Source organism: Peromyscus maniculatus, chromosome 5 (genome assembly GCF_049852395.1).
Source record: "Peromyscus maniculatus bairdii isolate BWxNUB_F1_BW_parent chromosome 5, HU_Pman_BW_mat_3.1, whole genome shotgun sequence".
NCBI lineage: Eukaryota > Metazoa > Chordata > Mammalia > Rodentia > Cricetidae > Peromyscus > Peromyscus maniculatus.
The window spans coordinates 42,592,843-42,612,535 of NC_134856.1; the positions used below are offsets into that span (position 1 = coordinate 42,592,843).

The 19,693-nt window shown below is 47.8% G+C and overlaps 1 protein-coding gene across 1 annotated transcript; it reads right to left on the reverse strand.

Moving 5' to 3' along the window:
• Nucleotides 1-287: 287 nt before the first annotated feature.
• Dhodh (dihydroorotate dehydrogenase (quinone)) lies at nucleotides 288-16,554 on the reverse strand. Its single transcript, XM_006974126.4, has 9 exons — nucleotides 16,417-16,554; nucleotides 14,014-14,226; nucleotides 12,023-12,222; nucleotides 10,332-10,414; nucleotides 2,788-2,975; nucleotides 2,232-2,345; nucleotides 1,432-1,585; nucleotides 1,117-1,276; nucleotides 288-641 (listed from the first exon to the last, which is right to left on the reverse strand). The coding sequence occupies exons 1-9, from the start codon at nucleotides 16,435-16,437 to the stop codon at nucleotides 587-589; spliced, it is 1,188 nt and encodes a 395-aa protein (XP_006974188.1). The 5' UTR covers nucleotides 16,438-16,554; the 3' UTR covers nucleotides 288-586.
• Between the last annotated feature and the right edge of the window lie 3,139 nt (nucleotides 16,555-19,693).

Consider the following 19,693-nt stretch of genomic DNA (forward strand, 5'->3'; position numbering starts at 1 on the left):
CTCTCTCTCTCTCTCTCTCTGTGCACGCAGAAAAAGAGAAGGCTAGAGAAGCCACTGTGACAAATGGTGACCCCTGGTGGATCAAAATGGACACATAGACTTCACTGACTATTCCTGCAACTTTTGACTGTGTTTGAAATATTCTCAAAATAAAGTCAGAAATGTAAAATAAATCAAGTCAACTGGAAGGCAGAGTCCTGGGAAGCCCCTCTGCAGACCTGGAAGTAGGGGCCCAGAAAGACCTTCAGCATCTGGGCAGAGACCTGACCCCGCAGGAAGGGACATGATTTTAAAACAGGTTTAAGTGGCTTTATTTTCTCCATGATTTTTCCTCCCAAAGGGCCAATGTCCTTATGATACTGAGGGATCCCAGGACTTAGATCCAGAAAGTGACAGTTAGTTTACAGTCTCATCGAGTGATCAGAGAAAGCCTTCACTGTCTAGTGACACCCGTGACTGGCGTGTGCAGTCCAGCTAGGCCACAGTTCAAGGGACATGGCTTGAGACAGATCTTCCTCTCATGACGCAGCCACAAGGCTTGCTTGAGTTGGTGGGCATGTTCTGGAGGGGCGTCTGGCAGGATCCATCACCTCCGATGATCTGCTCCAATGGCGTCTGTGACTGTGTTAAAACCCTGCTCTCTGGAAAGAAAACAGGTGGCCTGTCCTCAGGAAGCCCACACTCGCCATGAGCGTGCTGCTTACCACACCATCCTACCCAACACACCTTACAACCGCTCCTCTGCCCTCACCCAGGCCCCTGCACCTATGTCCAGCCAGGTCCTCTGTGACTTCAGGAAGGGAAGTGACTTGATACCCTGCAGCTCCCGGATGTAAATGTAAATTCACTCCCTGCTTCATTCTGCTAAGGCTCTCCCATTCCCGGTCCCCAGGCAAGTGGCAATTCCTTGTCACCAGCACTGCCTCAGAAGCATTCTGAATTCCCTGGGCGCTATTTGTCCTTGGTCAAAGGTGCAGCAGAGAAATCCTCCCACCCTGCCGTCAGTGTTTCCCTCCAGCCCCCTGGGAGTGCACAGTAGAGTAATGTCAAGTGTCACTTTCTAATTCGCCTCTCCGACCAACTTCCCCGTCTCAAGCCGCAACAAGGCCCACTCACTTTAGAAGCGCCTCCAGCTCACGCTTGACCCTGACCACGACAGGTGGCCCCAGGAAGGTGAGGGCCGTGTACAGCTGCACCAGGGAGGCTCCCGCCTGGATCTTCTCCAGCGCGTCCTGCCCACTGCTCACACCACCAACCCCGATGATGGGAATCCTGCCTGGAGAGAAGCACAGAGCAAGGCCAGGAGGGCGGGTGTGAGGACCCCGGTCTCCAGCAGCCCTCAGTTCCAGCAGACACAGCGGATGAGGAGAGAACCAGGGCTCTCAGCAAACACCATGGACCAGGGCAGAAACAGGGCCTCACAAGCCTTGCCTTGAGTGAGGGTGTACATCTCCCGGATGGTCTGGGTCGACAGATCTCGGAGTGGCTTCCCACTCAGTCCTCCCGTCTCAGAGCGGAGGGCACCTTGGAGGCCAGTAGGGCGACTCACTGTGGTGTTTGTGACAATCAGTCCATCGATGCCCAGCTGCAGCGGGAGATGGAGAAAGAGCCTTAAGCCGTGGATCTGAGGGACTCAAAGAAACTCTTTCTTTTGAGGATTGAAGCAGCCACCAGGCCAGGGGCCCGTTCTGCAGAGCAAGACCCTCACAGGCCTCACCTACATCTTGACTGGAGAAGCTATGAGAATGAGCCTCTCAGTGTGACACGAAAGTGTCTCACACTGAGCCCATCACCGTGCCTGAGCAGGGTTTGACCCTTAGAACAAGCTCTCCGGGTGTCTTATCTGAGGCCCTCAGGGGTTACGTAGTAGAGCCAGGATTTAAATCCAGGACTGCTGGACTGTGTTCCTACTACCCTCTTTAGCCACAGAGGCCTGGTGTTCGGACCAGCTGAAAAGGGACAGACAACATTCTAGTCCCACCTGAGACTGGCAGAGAGGCCAACACAGGCCTTAGACTTCCTGGATGAAGACGGATCAGAAGCAAGAAAAAAGATGCACCAAACAGGTTTTCAAAGTCAGTTTGCCACCAGATGAACTATACTATGACAGACAGCCAACCAGCCTTCCACCTCACACTGAGGAAGTCACCAGCCGTGCCGTTCTGTGTCCTCCCAGCAGCAGTGGACAATGAAGGCCACCCCACCCTGCCCGGGACCGCCCTGACTCAAACCTCTCTGGCCACGCTGGCAATGTCCTCCTTGTCCTGGGCCGTGAGGTCAGGGGCGATCTTCACCAGCACTGCTGGCTTCCGAACTCCCTTCAGGGCATCCCTCTCCTGCAGCACCTGGGTTGACAAGCCAGAAATGGGACCCCAGCCAGCCCAGCAGTGCAGATCAGCATTTTCACATACGGTCACCTAGAGTGCAAGCAATTTCTCCCCTTGGGATAACTGCTCAAGGGTTTTGATTTTGTCCCTGAAAACAAGCAAGGATATGTGTCACAAGTACTGTGCAGTGAGAAGTCATTCCGTTCCCACCCAGTGCTGGAGACGGAGTGATACACGAGAGACGTGCCTGCTCTGGCTGCTTGTGGTTTTATAGCAGTTAACTGCCTATTGCATATGACTGGGCTTGTGAGAGAGGAGAGGGTGCTTAGAAAAGGTGTGATAAGGAGTCCTAGCCTAGATGTGAAGAACAGCTTCTCAGTGGTCCTGAACCTTCACCTGAAGATTGAAAAGGATTAGGGACAGGTGGGCCAAAGGAACACGCGATGGTGTAATGACACACCTTGGCCAGCAGGCGGCGCAGCTCAGTCTTTCCCTGTAGGCTCCTCAGACCAGCAGTGTTGGGACTGGACACGTTCACCACCAGGTAGTCAGCCAAGGGGCCCAGGACGCGAACACCCTCTACATAGTCTGCAGCAGCGTCCACCGAAGTCTTATTCTTCCCCAGGTTTATTCCCAGGGGCAGCCCATCTGTAAATATCAACAGTGTGTCCCCACAGTTTCCCAGGCAACACTGAGTACAGGTTGGACTCCCCTGAATCTCAACTTTCCTGAAGCAGCTGACAGAGGTGAAACGTTCATTCCTGGGGCTGCTGCCTGATGACTGAGAGCCAGTTCACAATCTCTAAATGGCCAGTGTGCACACTGGATGCTTCCGGCATACTAAGCCTTTTATCTTTTAAATTTTAAATGGAGGAATTAGAAGCCTAAATACTAGGGGAAAAAAAACAAACAGAAAAACAGTAGGAAGCTGGGCATGGTGAGCGCTTGTAATCTCAGTTCTCAGGAGGTGTAGTTAAGAAAAAGTTCAAGGTCATCCTCAGCAACATAGCAAGTTGAAGGCCAACCTGGGCTACATGAGACCCTGTCTCAAAAAAAACAAACAAATAAACAAAAATGCAGGGCTGTGGAGATTGATTCTCAGAGGCACAGCACATGCTTAGCATACGTAAGTTAAGAAGGGTATCCCCTGCAGATCACACAGATCTCTACAGGCTTCCTGCACCACCCCATCCTCTGTCACAGCTGTGGCTTAAGGAGGCACTCCCTGGGGACCCTGCAGCCCCACTGGCCAGGAGTCGGTCCATGATCCTCACTCTCCCTCTGTCCTCCAATTCTAATGCCCCAGTTTTATCCCAGCTTTGTAGCAGATCACCTGCTGTGGCCTCTCCTTCCTCTCTGTCCTCGTTCCCAGGGGTCTGCGCAGACCCTGGTGACACATCCAGTTTTCCTCCCTCCTATGGACCCTCTCAGCACCACCCCTTTCCTGCCCATCCCCATTCCTTAGGGTCAGCTCCCAAAACCTAGAAACACTTTCTACCCAGGACCGTCAGTGGCCACACCTGACAGGATCTCAGAAGACTCCCTACCAGGCAACCCACAGTCACCACACTCTCCTGGAGGGGTAACAGGAACCAAGGAACTGATCATCAACAGAGACAAGACCAGATATCAGCACCTAGAATTATAGTCATCTCAAACCCAGATGCCTAGACGCCTGCGTAAAAGCCCAGAAACAGCCAGGACACCATGTCTCCACTAGAGCCCAGCAACCCTGCCACAGCAGGCCCTGAGAATGCAGAATAGTGAAGCACAAGTCAAGGATCGCAGAACAGCGTTATGAACAGGCTCAAGGTCCTTAAAGAGGGTCTGAATAAACCATTTAATGGAAACACAAACAGTGGAATGAAATGAAGGAAACCGTTCAACACATGAAAGGGGAAACAGAATAACTAAAGAAAGCCCAGACTGAGGTGAAGCTGGAAATGAAAACTTTAGGAACTGGAACAGAAACCGCAGAAGAAAGCCTCATCAAAATTATAAAAGCGATGAAAGAGGGGATCTCAAGCATTGAAGGCAGGATAGGAGAAAAATATACCTCAGTCAAAAAAATGTTAAATCTGAAAAGAAAATCCAGGCACAACACATCCAGGAAATCTAGGACACTATGAAAAGACCAAATCTATGAGTAATAGGGATAGAAAAAGAAGAAACCCAAGTCAAAGGCACAGGAAATATTTTCAACAAAATCACAGATGAAAAGTTACCTAACCTAAAGAAGGAAGTGCCTATCATGGTACAAGAAGCAAGCAGAACACCAAATAGATTGGACCCAAAAATAAATTCCCCACAACACATAATAATAATAATAATAATAATAATAATAATAATAATAATAATAACAAAATGTATACAACAGAGAAAGTCGAGCAAAAGCTGCAACAGAAGACGACCAGATAACATCTAAAGGCAGACAAGCCTATTAGACTCACACCTGACTTTTCAATAGAGACACTAAGAGCCAGAAGGGCCTGGACACATGCTCTACACAAATCCAGCAAAACTTTCAACCACAAATCCAGCTCTATCGAAGGTGCTACAAGGAAAACTTCAACCTGAAGAGGTTAACCACTCCAAACACAAGGAATAAATAATCTAAGACCAACAAACCAAAAGAAGTGGGGGACCCACACCGTAACAACAACATAACAGGAATCAACAAACATTGATATCAATGGCCTCCACTTCCCAATAAAAAGACACAGACTCACGGATTGGGTTCAAAAACAGTATCCATCCTTCTACTGCATCCAAGAAACATACTTTAACATTGAGGATAGATATCACCTCAGAGTAAAAGAATGGAAAAAGATATTCTAAGCAAATGGACCAAGGAAGAAAATAGGTGTAGCCATTTTAATATATGACAAAATAGACTTCAAACCAAAACTAAACAAAAGAGATAGGGAAGGAAACTACATACTCATCAAAGGAAAAACCCACCAAGAGGACATTGAAATTCTAAACACAAGGGCACCCAAGTTCATAAAACAAACTATGCTACAGCTTAAATCAGATATTGATCCCTCACACACACATAATGGGAGACTTCAATACCCCCACTCTTGCCAATAGACAGGTCATCCACACAAAAACTAAACAAAGAAATGCTGTTGCTAAATGATATCACAAACCAAATGGACCTAATAGATATTTACAGACCATTTCACCCAAACACAAAAGAATATACCTTCTTCTTAGTACCTCATGGAACTATCTCCAAAACTGACCAAAACTCAGCAACAAAGTAAGTATCAAAGGATACAAGAATATTGAAATAACATCCTGTTATCCTATCAGACCACCACAGATTAAAGCTGGATATCAACAACAACAGAAAGCTTACAAACTCATGAAAACTGAACAACTCACTACTGAATGAAAAATAGGTCAAGACAAAACAAAAAACAAAACTTTATGTAGCACTAAGTGCCTACATAGATAAATTGGAGGGATCTCATACTAGTAACTTAACAGCACACCCGAAAGCTCTAGAACAAAAAGAAGAAATCACACCCAAAAGGAGTAGATGGCAAGATATAAACAAACTCAGGGCTGAAATAAACAAAACAGAAACAAACAAAAAAAAAAAAAGAAAAGAAAAGAAAAAAAATTTGCTGGGCAGTGGTGGTGCACGCCTTTAATCCCAGCACTCGGGAGGCAGAGCCAGGCGGATCTCTGTGAGTTTGAGGCTACCCTGGTCTACAGAGTGAGATCCAGGACAGGCAGCAAAACTATATGGAGAAACCCTGCCCCGGGGAAAAAAAAGAAAGAAAAGAAAAAAAAAGGAAAAAAGAAACAAACAAACAAAAATAATGGAAAGAAACAGTGCAATAAAGAGTTGGTTCTGTGTCATCCAGACACCTTGAAGATTAAGGATAACTCTGAAGGTCACTGACCTCCATCTGTTAACAGTAGCATGCCAGCTAAGCCTTTTCATTTTCACAATCTCCTTCAAGCTGGTGTAGTACCTACTTTTCAGGAGTGGCTCTGTGCAACATTTATTGGCCTCCTCTAATTCATTTAGCCCCCTTTGAAGATACCTTAAAATTTATGAGCCTGAATGTAGCCATTATGAGACCATTAGTTCTGCTCCTTGTGAGCTGCCTGTTTTTTCTTTATGGTTCTTAGTTGTTCTTTTGCAGAGCTGCCAGCTTAAGTTGTGCTGAGATCAAGAAAAACGGGCCTTGGTAGTTCATGTTCCTGGAGTTGTATCCATGCCAGTGGATGCCCACATGCTCCAGAAGAGAACTTGACATTGCTACTGCTGTTGTTGCTGTTATAGCAGTGGCCGCCACCGCTGCTACTGTTTCTGGGATTACCACTTCATAATTGGTTACTACAGCTAGCACAGTGGAGACCCTGGCAGCAAAAGTAGCTACCACCGTTAGTTAATCTTTGATTCTATTGGGCATGATAAATTTAATTCAATAGTTATATACATTCCAATTGGCTTTTAAAATTATAAATTCATAAACTCAAGTTCCATTTGCTTTTGGGATAACATCTTACAAGGACTCCAATTTGCAATAAGGCTCATCAAGGAAGGGAATGGCTCAGTTGCCTTTGGCCTACTGGCTATGGGTGAGATAGGACCTCTGTTGGTCTTTTCTGTGTTGAACACACAGATTGCAAGCCCAGTGCCAATTTGAGATCTTTGGCAGCAGTTAACTCTGTAGCTCACACACGATTGAGCCTGTATGATAATGAGTATTCAGAGACGGGTAATGCCTGGGGGGCGCTCACCAACCTAAGACAGAGCGCCTGTGTGGCCTGGGCAGGCGTCTCCATGACAGGTAAGGTGACCTGCTGATGTCACACACAACCTAAGTCAGAAGCTCATTTTTTAGTAAAAGGGGGACCTGTAGGGCTCTGGCCCCCGTTTTGGGTAACTGTTGCCTTGTTTGCTGACCTTGACCTTGATATCCTCCCTATGATAATTCCCTGCCGGGTTCCACCCTCCTGAATGCTTAAGGGAAGTTCCTTGTCTGGGTATCCTGCATAAAGGGCGGTAACATTTTAGATGCAAGATTGTAAAACATCGGTAGCGAACTTCTGCCCTCTGGGGTTCTCCCACTGTGCTGTAAGCCTGTATTTAAGACCTCCTCCCTCCTTTAATAAATGACATTCGGCATTAAAAAAATAAATAAATAAAAATTTAATAAAAAAAAAAAGAGTTGGTTCTTTGGGAAACTCAGTCAGATTGACAAACCTTTAGCCCAATTAATTATAAGGTGAAGAGGGGAGATCCAAATTAACAAAACTAGAGATGAAAAGGAGGACATAACAACAGACACCAAGGAAATCCGAAGAATCATAGGGACATATTTTAACACCTGGACTCCACCGAATTGAAAACTGAAAATAAATGGATAATTTTCTCACTATACACCATCTATCAAAGCTAAACCAAGATCAGATAAGCAATGTGAACAGACCTATAACCCCTAGTGAAATAGAAGCAGTCATTAAAAGTCTCCCAACCAAAAAATACCCAGGGCCAGATGGTTTTAGTGCAGAAATCAACCAGACTTTCAGAGAAGATGTTCAAAGAAGTTGTTGGCCAAAGGGGCCTCATAAGAATCCCCAAACACCCCAGGCTACTGCCAAAGCTATTGGTTGCTCTCCACAAACAGACAGCAAGGCCCTATTGCTAAAGACAACACCTACACAAGTCACTGAATATGGAGAAGTTGAGCTGGGGCCTACCTACAGTCTTCTTCCCTCTGGTCTAGTGTCTGCATGCTACCAAAGGAGAAAGGTAGACACCAACCCAGCTACAAACCTTTTGATCTACAATGGTGACCTGCCTGTAAGACGCACTAGTGAAATGGTAGCACAGAGCCTGTGGAAGTAACCAACCAATACCTGACTGGATCTAAGGCCCACACCATGAGATGGAGCCCAACCTCAACACTGCTTGGGTGGCCAGGATCTGAGACCAGACAGGTCGGGGACCGAGGGGAAAACCAAATACTACTGTTCTGTTAAAGGAACATATCAATAAAATAACTCCTAAAGACATTCTGCTGTACTCATAGATCAGTGCCTTGCAAAAGTTAAAAATATATATATAAGCGGGGGTGGTTGGGGGAGGTAATAAAAGTGAGAGCAGGCATGCATTGGTGGGCATGTCAGCAAGAGCAACATGAATCTCATGAGCCCTGGTCAAGGAACTGTATGGGAAATGGTTAAAAACAAATAAAAGTATAAAACACTGGAAGCCACACATGGGGATTCAGCCTGCAGGAGGATTGCTGTAAGTCCGAGGCCAGCCTGAGCTACACAGGGAAACGCTAGAAAACATTTTCAACTATCATGCCTAAAAGGTAGATGGAGGTGTGTAATAAACCTTTTTAGTTCTCTGAGAAAATAATTAGGGTGATCATAATCTCCACAGCCCCAGGACATTCCTGGGGCCTGGGCATAATTACTCACACCTGCCCTATCACACTCAAAAGGCCAAGCCTCTAGAAGAGTGCTCTTTCAAACTCCTGCTGTCTGTGACAGAAAGGAGTTTACTGGATTCAGCTTTTTCACAATTCTTAGCATGTCAGTGGCCCAGGCTGCGGTCCATCTGCAGCTCCAGTGCACACCAGAACACCATGGGCTCACACATGCCAGGCCAGGGAGGACACAAGCAACATCCCACACTGCTAACCACCTTCTCACAGCCGGTCACCTTCGTGGACATCAGCCTAAAAGTAAGATTTGTGTAACTAATTTCCTAAGTGGTCTCGAAGCTTCTCAAGCCTAGCACTCGGCAAGCCAGGAGCACTTGTGAGCTTTAGCACAAGTACACTGGATCAAGAGTATGGCTTCCATGAGGTAACTGGGCCTTTCCTTAGTGCTCACCTGCCCACACTGACATGATTCTGGAGTCAGGAAGGCCGGACTACTCTACACAGAGCACTGAATCTCTTCTCTCAACTCGTGTTCCTGGGCATGGTGCGAGCAAAAGGTTTCTATGAGGCTGCGAGCCGCCAGCAGACACATGTGGGCAGAGCACGGACACAGGACTCGAACTCACTCCAGTGAATGTGAGGGCACAGACTGAGGGTGAAGGGTGGACACGGGAGAACGGGCGGTAAGGCTAGCACACAGAGCACTGCGGGCATTCACGAGAAGAAGGGGAAGGCGGGAGGCAGAACACCACAAACCACGGACATCATGTTGAGACCTTCACGGTTCTGCAGGGCTGGCAGGGTCTGGTTCTGTGAAAGCCGGGGGCTTTTAAACACTGCCGTTTCCTGCTCCCACCATCCGAACTTGCCAAACGCTTCAACCCTTCCTTCCTTAGCTCCCCAGATAAACGCAGAAGTCCTTGGCTTAGTTGTCACGCCATGAGGCTATCGAATGAGACTGAGACCTCCCGATGGCGTTCCCGAGCCAAAGGAGAAAAGCCTCCACGGACTGCAGAGGGCGCTTGGGGAGCCATGGGCAGCAAGGGGTCACCACCCAGGGCTTGGACCCCAAAATGCACCTCAGAGAGCAGAGCAGACCACAGAGAACAAACTGGAACATCTCCACGAAAAGTCACCAGAGGTGACGGCTGTTTCTAAAGTGAGTCCCGAGGGCAATTAGTCCCCGAGTGGGAAGGCGTGTGACAACTCTCCTCTTTAGCTCTCCCCGAACTAATACACACTATTTACACAGTGAACAAAAGGATGCAGGGAGGATGTGGGAAGACGCACTCGGGTCACGTCTTAGCTCCACACATGCTCTTTGTTGATCCCCAAGTTAGGAACATCCAGATTCCATGGGTGCCCGAGACCAGCAAGGCTCTACTGAATTAGGACATTTGCTTAAGACCTTTGAGGCTGTGGTGGAAGCCAGACAATCCCCAAACGAGGGGAGCCTAAGTTGCTTTGTATGCTTTTTATTATTTGTTTGTTTCCTGTTCCTGAGTCACGTGCCCTCCCCACGTTTTTCCCGTGTTTCTCTGTAATAGAGGAAGAACAACTCTCCCACAGCACCCGACTTTACCTGCAGTGAGCTTGGTCTGCTTCTGCTGTCTGGCCCGTAGCCTCTGTTCCACCACCGAGAGCCCGTGGCTGTTGAATCCGTACCTGGTGCACATAAACCCACAGGGAAGGGGTGGGGTTAGAAAGCGACACAGTTCGGAAAAGGCACCGAGACCATCTCCATGCTCTCGCCGCTGGTCACTCATCACCATCAACTGGATGTGATTTAGAATCACCATGGAAACACAGCTCTGGTGTGTCTGTCTGTAAGACTGTTTCCAGGAAGGTTGAAGGGAACAGGGAAGACCCAGCATGAACATGGGCAGCACCATCCCATGGGCTCACATCCCAAACAGAGGAAGGAGAAAGTGACCCGAGCCAGCATCCTTCACGGATGCCAAGTGACCCCCTGCCTCAGGCTCCTCCCACCAGGAGGGCTTGTACCCTCAGACCGTGAGCCAAAATGAACCCCTCCCTTCCGTAAGCTGCTTTTTGGCGCTGTTTTGTCGCAGTGACAAGAATGACAGCGAATGGGGTCTGGTTACGCCACTCTGTTGCTTGCAGCCACAGCAACACAGCATGGACAGTGGCATGTGGACCTGCTGGCGCAGTGACTACTCACCCACCCCTTCAGCACGCCCATACCAAACACATAACACGTACATGAGCAAGAAGGCTCAGTGTGCAGGTGCCCAAGAGCACAGGCGCCCGACCCTCATCACTCCCTGCCCCACGGGACTCTACCAAGTACCATCACCCTGAGACCCGAAGTCACCTGTAACAGTCAAATCAGAAACACAAGCACTTTGCCTGGCCAGTCCTAACGACATCAGTCCCTGCCTGTATTGCTGCAGAAAGATCCATGACTTGCAGAGGAGTTTCCTGCACCATGCGGTAGGAAGCACAACCACAGGCCCACCAAAATCCCCACAAGGAGGCGCTCCAAAACTCTCCTAGCAAAAGCACAAAGGTCTTCTCTTTGCGGTTATACTAACCACACAGAACAATGAAGGGCAAGACTTCACACAGTCAGCAGGATGCCTCCTCCTAAGAGCAGCGGTCCATGTGGAATACCACACCCTTGTTCACGGAAAGCAGGGTCACCTGTGTAGTACCAAGGCTGCTGACAGCATGTGGCCACCAGCCCTGGCCAAGGGAGAGGAACCAGAAGCAAAAGGCACGTGGGTGCCGGAGGAGCAGAAGCCAATAAAAGGAGGAGGCTAGTTAATCAATTATTTTTACATTGACTGCATGTTACAATGACTTTAGAGTACATTGTTTATGATGAAATCTCGTGATAATTATATTATCAAGTTCACTTCTTTTTCTAGTTTTCAATGTAGTCATTAGAACATTTCAGATTCCACGTGAGATCATTATATTCCTCTAGGCCAACACTGGACAAGGACAGTGGAATAACAATGTAGAAAAGCACACACTGTGAAGTCCAACAGAAGAGCCCAAGTCTTCCCACGCTGTTCTTTACCGCCAGCACCACGCCTCAGTGGGAATACCTGGTAAAATCCAGGGGTTTTTTCCCTCAAGGTTGGGGTAAGAGCTGCCTAGTACACAACGGGTGTTCAAAGGGCTCCTAAATATTCCACGTGACAGAATGTCCACCCATCATATGGGAAGAGCAGAAGGCAGGTCTTCCATCTCAGGGATCCCAGCAGGGGAGGAGATATAGCCCTCTGACACTGAGCCACCACCTACCTGTTAATGACAGCTTGATCCTCCGGGAGTCGGAACACTCTGGGTCTGGGGTTTCCTTCCTGAGGCTGGGGAGTCACACTTCCCACCTCAACAAAACCAAAGCCCAGCTGGTAGAGGCCGTCCACAGCTTCCCCGTGCTTGTCAAATCCTGCAGCAATCCCTACTGGGTTTCGGAATTTATGGCCCAGGACTCTCACTTCCTGGGAAGGAGACAAGGTCAGAAGTATACAAGGCTACACCATGCGGTGTTCAGCAGGGATCCCAGCATCCTGTATCAGAACTCCCCTGAAGCTTGCTAAGCATCACTGGGCCCACAGAATAGAGATCTTTGGGAGGAAGGACACTCTGAAGTATCTCCCTGCATCAGCGCTCTGCAGGGGTTTCCTATGCCTGTTGGGGTCTGACACCGTGAGGTCTCAAGGCTGGGGGAGAGGCAGTGTCCCACCACAAGTGAATAGAGACAGGTGCTGTGGAGCACGCTTACAGTATCCATTCTTATCTACTCAACCTGGGCAGAAGAAGGGGTCCTTGGTGTCAGCCTTTAGGTCAGGCTACTCTGACACCAGTGAGCACCACAGCAAAGCCTGTAGCCAGCCTAGCATACAAGCCCCAGTTGACCCTTCCCCCACAACTGACAAGAAGCCAGCCCATGGGCACCGTGGAGAGTTGGAGGGAGGACACTGCAGGCACTGGTACTGGCTCCAGTCACCTCTTTACAGGTCAAGTAAGTGTCCCCAAGGGAGAAGCCACATGGTCTTGAAATCCGCAGGAGATGAGGAAGAGCACAAGGAGAGTAAGAATGTGCATACAGCACTTCAGAACCACGAGGTGAGGGGTTCGGGTGTAATGGGCCCTCCTTGAGGTACCCTCAAGCCAGTCCTCACCCCTGGCTGTGTGACAGAGCCTGGGTGCTGTCAAACTTCCCTGAGATTATGGTTAAACTGGCCGATCAGGAGACCAGGGCAGCCAAGCATTCCAAAAGCACGCCCACCCTCCTAGGAGAGTCTAGTCATGGTAAAGAACTTAGGAAAGACTTGGGAAACAGCAAGAACTAATGGAGGGAGGTGAAGTGGGCTGAGAGTGCCACCCGGCCTGGCTGCTGAGGAGCAGGGACCCCTGCGCATAGTGATACATACTGTATGGCCCACTTCCTCAGGAAGCTGAGCTTCAGACATCATTTGAGCCCACAAGTTCAAGACCAGCCTGGACAACATGGACCCCTCTCAAAAGAAAAAGGGTAACATTCAGAGAGACAGTAGAAGGGCCACACTGGTTCGGTCACAAATGGAGCCGGGTGGGCCAGAGGAGTGAGTTGTGGCTGAATGTGGCTGGGGCAGGAGGTTGCCTAGGACTTAAGTCCTCGACCTGCTCAGGATGATAACTACATCCAGGGCCTGCTTCTGGTGGGGGAGGGGGAGGAGGAAAAGAAAGGACCCATCAGGCCAGGCTGCAGCACCCCCTTGACCCTTCATACCTACCCAGACAGAGGATATAATATCTACAAGTGACAGCCTTCCCAGCTAACACGGTCCCTCTGCATCCATCAGCCGTTTCATGACTCCAGAACATGTCCCCAGTCAACAGAGGGACCTCAGCAAGGCAGGCCAGTGGCCAAGGTTGGACACTGGAGTCAGACTCCATAGGTTTGAATCCTGGTCCTGCCTCGCAGCTGCGTGACCTTGGGCAAGTCCCTTACTTAGTCTGAACCCCAGTCTCCTGATCTGTAGATGGAGATGAGACTGAGATAGGACCTAGCTCAAAGAGTAGTTGTAAGGATGAAAGTTGTAAGCACAGGCTACATGGTGAGTGCTGCTCTGTAAGTACAAGGTGTAACTCAGAATAAAAGACGCTTCCTCAGACCAGGCTCCGGGTTCCAGCTGCTTGCGACACTGTAGCTCTGGTTTTCAAAAGCAGGGAAGTACAGAAGTGCTGATGCATGTGACGTTCCCTGCATACCTAAATGTAACACAGGGTGACCCAGGAGCACCTACCAGCATGTCAGAGTCCTGAAATGTAGCCCGAGGAAGGAGCCCCAGGGACGTGAAGCGAACAGCTAGCCGGTGGGCTGACTCTGGGTCTAGCAGCCTCTGCAGGGCCGGCATCAGATAATCAGCATAGAAATGGTCATCGCCAATGGCTGTCAGGTAAGAGGTGAAGAGAAATCCTCCGCCCCCAAGGATGATGGCTGCATCCAGGGCCCGCTTCTAGTGGGGAAAAAGAAAGGCTCCATGGGGACCCCCATCAGGCCAGGCTGCAGCACCCTGCCTGGCCCTGTACCCATCTACATGAAGTGACAGCCCTTCCCTGCTCACACTGCCCCCTTTCATGTCCTGCCCACTTACACACCAGCCTTTGTAGATGCAGCATCTACACTGCTTACACAGGTTCTAGCCCTGAATATTTCCCTAAGGACCAGCCAGGGAATTTTCAAGACAGGCAGTACTGCCCACTAGGGGCCACGTGGGAAAATTTTTACTAGTTAAATGAGGGAACAATGCTAATGGAGAAAATCAGTCCTGTCAATATTCTTCTTTGATTAAACACACTAATTTCCCTATGTACTGTACGATGTTTGAATTTGCTTATTGCTATTTATGTAGGTTTAAAAAAAAAAAAAACAGGGGCTGGAGAGAGGGGTCAGCGGTTAAGAGCACTGGCTGTTCTTGCAGAGGTCATAAGTTCAATTCCCAGGAACCACATGGTGACTCCCAACCATCTGTAATGAGATCTGGTGCCCTCTTCTGGCATGCAGGCAGAACACTGTATACATAATAAATAAATCTTTAAAAAACAAACAAACAAACTTCTTATCTGAACCAAGGGGAAAGCTATGTAGTTCACAACACAAACTCCAACTACCCTCCCCTCCAACATGGTTTACATATACTTTTCCAGGAATACAAGTACCTTGTAACTTAAGGACAACTATACCGTTTACACAAAACATTACCAAGAATTAGTCACCGTTCCTAAAACCCCACCAGGAAGGATATACTTTACTGTTTGTATACGAGTGCACACCTTCTAAGTAGAGGCTTAAACACTTTTATACTGTAGTTAGGACATGGTGTTTATATTTTAAAATTATACCTAAAAAGGTTACTGGCCTGAAATGTCCTGTGTATAATATAAACCTAGCTTCACACTTTGGGTAGAGAACCACTACCCCAGCTCAGAGGCGGTTCACAATGCTTTGTGATAATTATCACTGCCAGATGCTATGCGGCTAATGCATTCATTCAATCCTTCACCAAAGGCAAGCAAACCAGGCCTGGTCCTTGTCCTTCAGAAGAATGTAATCTAATGAAGAGACAAATTAATAGCCATGTAAATATAGAGCCAAGAAAACAGACATGAAGGAATAATGTAATGGAAGGATTTTGAGGAAACACGTTAGAGCTGACTTTCTTTTTTTTTTTTTTTTTTTTTTTTTTTTTTTTTTTTTTTTTTTTTTTTTTTTTTTTGGTTTTTTGAGACAGGGTTTCTCTGTGTAGCTTTGCGCCTTTCCTGGAGCTCACTTGGTAGCCCAGGCTGGCCTCGAACTCACAGAGATCCGCCTGGCTCTGCCTCCCGAGTGCTGGGATTAAAGGCGTGCGCCACCACCGCCCGGCTAGAGCTGACTTTCAAAAGGGACACAAAAGCTAAAAAGGAGGAAGAAGCTGGAAAAGGGATCTCTAGGTGGTGGGGGCCAATGAGAAGGGCCAGAGAATGAGGTAGCGGAAGCCGTCTGTTTGGAACTAAAAGGAAAGCATTGCTTAAAATGAGGTAGGAGCAAAGGGAGGGATGTCAGCCAAAATACAGACAGCTCACCACAACCACCTATAACTCGAGCTTTAGGGGCTCCAGCATGTCTGGTCTCGGAGAGCACCTGCACTCACCCCCCACACACACACACACACATCTACACATAATTTTATTTTTTAATTTGTCCACTAAATAAGGAAGTAGAGGGTGTGACCAGATTTGCCTGCCCAACAAACCAAGTATTCATTTTCCCTCCTCCTGGGAGACTGCAGACGCCCACGTGTCAAGCAACAAGAACTGAGCACTCTTTCCCAAACCAGGGACACAACTAAGGTCTCTTCACACAGGGCTCCCATTCTAACCACACTTGATCTGGAAGGGTGGCCGCATGTCTTATTTCATTCCGCCTTGGATCCTTTCCACAATGCTAGACGACATGCGCTCACAGAAGCTCGATACTAGTTCAAATTTAAAAAAAAAAAAAAAAAATGCCCGCGATCGCTCACGCTCAGCACGCTTGCTTTTTTGCATGCCCCTACGCTGCACCCACGTGCAGGCCACACATCAAGGGCCCCAGCCTCTCACTCTCCCCGCCTCATCCCCTCCCAGCGTGCGCTCCGACTTCGCATGAGCTCCCACGGCAGACTCACTCTAAAGTGTCTCCACGCCATTCTCCTTCTGCCACTGGGCCCGCCTCTGCCTCCACTCCATTGGAGAATCTCGGCTCGGCTCCACCTATCTCCGCCGACCTGCCGGCCCAGCCCCGTCCCTAGCTGCTGATTGGTCAGTCTCACGCGTGCGCTCTGCCTGGAGCCGTGCCCCTTCCTCCCGTCCGCTGCCCCTACTACGTCGCTATGTTCTGTTCTGCCACTGTCATGCCTTCTGAGGAATGCTCGCTACTGCGCAGAGCTTGTCTGAAATTCCACACCCTCCCTTCTGTGCACCAGTGAGAAAGAGGCTTCCAGAAGCCTCTGGAGTGGGAAGCAGACTCCTCCGAAGTCTGCAGACTGGAACCCCGGCAGTGTGCACTACTGTAATGCTTCCCTGTCCTTAGGAAAAGACTAAGGACGATGCTGCCCGAAGGTTCCGCATGACTCTTTATGCCAGCGCTTGGGTATGACCTTTGTGGGCTCCTTCCTAAAACAAAACTTAATTCTGTTTTACAGCTCACACTCATGTCAACACGTTGTCAACCATAAATGCATAACATTTTACTTGGCAATTTAAAAAGTAAACGCTGCCGTGTTGATAAGTAAATATGGTTCTTATTTTTGAGAGTCTTACTGTGTAGCCCATGTTTCTCTAAAATTAACAATCCTCCTGCCTCGGCACCCAAGTGCCTGAGTGTCCACAGAGTACAGAAAAGGGCATTAAATCCTCTGGAACTGCGGCTAGAGATGGTTGGACCCAGGCCCTCAAAAAGAGTAGTCAGCTCTCTTAACGGTTGAGTACTCACAAGCACCCACTCTGATATTTAACCTCCTGTTTCCCGCTCCTGTTTGTCCCTTCTTCTTTCTACTGGTCCCCTTCCTTCTCAAAAGTAGTACGCCCCGACTTTAGGTCATAATTTGGGGCGAGTTGTGGGGAGGCTGAAGAGATGGCTCAGCTCTTAACATTTGCTGGAGAGGACCAGAGTTCCGTCCCCAGCACCCACATAGGTGGCTCACAACTGCCTGTAACTCCAGTTTCAGGATTTCATAGTCTCCTGGGTCACTGTACTCATTTGCACATACTCAAATGCAGACACATACACCTACACATAATGAAAAATGATAAAAAATAAATCTTAAGTCTGTATTCTGCATATGAGAAAAAAAACATATTTGGCTTTCTGAGTTTGGCTTGCTTCACTTAACATGATCTCCAGTCCCATGCGTTTTCATGTAAATGATCTCATTTCATTCTTTTCAATAGCTGAATATTGTTCCATACCTATGTATACCATATTATCTTTATGTGTTCATCTGTTGCTGATTCCATAACTTGGCTGTTGTGAATAGTGTTGGAAAAAAGAAAAGAAAAGAAATGGGTGTGCAGGTACCTCTGTTGTGTGCCAACTTGGGTTCCTTTGGGACTCTACCTAGAAGTGGCATAGCTGGGACTGTAAGGTGGTGATTCTATGTTTGCTTGTTCGTTTTAAATTTTTGTTCTGTGTGTGAGAGTTCAGGCACCAGCCTACTGTGGCAGACACGTGGAGACCAGCGTACAAATTTCAGGGGTCAGTTCTCTCCACTTTGCTGAGGCAGGACCTCTCTTGTTTCTGTAGCACTGCATACTCCAGACTGGCAGGCAGTTCTGTCTCTATCTCCCAACTCCCAGTAGCAATGCTGGGATTACAGATGTTTACCACTGTATCCTGTGGGTTCTGGGGTTCAAACTCAAGTTATCAGACTTTCACATGTAATAACTGTGCCAATTTATATTCTTACAGGTAGCGTTCAAGGTTTCCCTTTTGGCTAGATCCTTGACAACTGTGAGAGCCCACGGTGACTCATTTTCCCGCAGGGACTCAGTTTGAATCTGAAGTCCAGTCTGACCCAAAAGAGTTCAAAGTTTGTTTGCTCTAGTCTCTTCAGAAGCTGTGAGAAAGCTCTGATCAGGTTCCTGAGAAAAGTACAGGGGCTGTAAGAAAGTCCTGATTAGTTTGTGGGAAATAACTAGTTATCTAGCTAATTCGAAATTCTAGGCAAGCTGCTGATATTAGGTAGAACATATCTGAAATAACGAAACTGCCTGTTCCTTGATTCAAGGTCTAGCCTGTCCTGTGCTTTGTTCTACGTCTGCCTTTCAGTTTGTATATAAACTGGCTGTGAAATAAACTTAGGACTTGCTTGGTATTGACCAGAAGCCTCCTGTCACTGATATTCGGTCTCCATCTATTCCGTCTCTGTTTTTTCCTCAGCCTCACACCCTACTCAGCTACCCTAGTCGACTCGTCAGCTGGCTCCAACATAGTTGTTTCTTTTCTTCATGAAAGACAGGCTGAGGATTGAAACTGAATGTCCGTGAAGCTATATCTTCATGTCCACGAAAGCTAAGGATGCTGAGCATTTCTTCATATGACTTGTTGGCCATTGATGCTGCTCTAGAGACCTGCCTGCTCATTTCAGTTGCCCACTTATTGATTAGATTACTTGGGGGGAGGGTTGGTATTTATGTTTACTGGGTTTTTTTATGCTAGATATTAGTCTGCTGTCAGATAAGTAGCTGGCAAAGCTTTTCTCCCATGCTGTAGTCTGTTTCCTTACTCTGCTGCTTCCTTTGCTGTACAGATTTTTAATTTCATGCTTTTAAATTTCTTCCAATTGTCAGTCCTTGCTATTTCCTAGGTAACTGGATTACTGTTCATAAAGTCCTTGCCTATGCCTATATCTTGAGGATTTGTTTCTATATTTTCTTCTATTAGTATCATAGTTTCAAGTCTTTGATTTTTTTCAGTTGATTTTGGACAGAGTGAGAGAGGTTATCTGGTTTCATTCTTCTACATGTATCCAGGTTTCCTAGCACCATTTGTGGAATGTTTGGGCATCTTTGTTGAAAATCCGATGGCTGTAGCTATGTGGGTTTGTGTCTGGGCTTCCTATTGTGTTGTGCTGGTCTTGGTATGTGCCTTTGTGCCAGAACCATGCTGTTGGTGACTGTAGCTCTATACTAAGCTTACCACCATGCTGTGATACTCACAGCATTACTCCTTCCCCTCAGGATTCTTCTGTACCCCCAGTGAACATGAGGATTGTTTTCATATTTCTGTGAGGAATGTCACTGGAGTTGTTCTGGGAATTGGATGGAGTCAGTAGATCGTTTTCAGTAGCATAGCCATTTCCACAATATCCTGCCAATCCACGAACATGGGATGTCTGTCTTCTAGCATGGTCTCCAATTTCTTCTTCAGTGTTTTAGAGTTTTTCATTAACAAGGTCCTTTGTT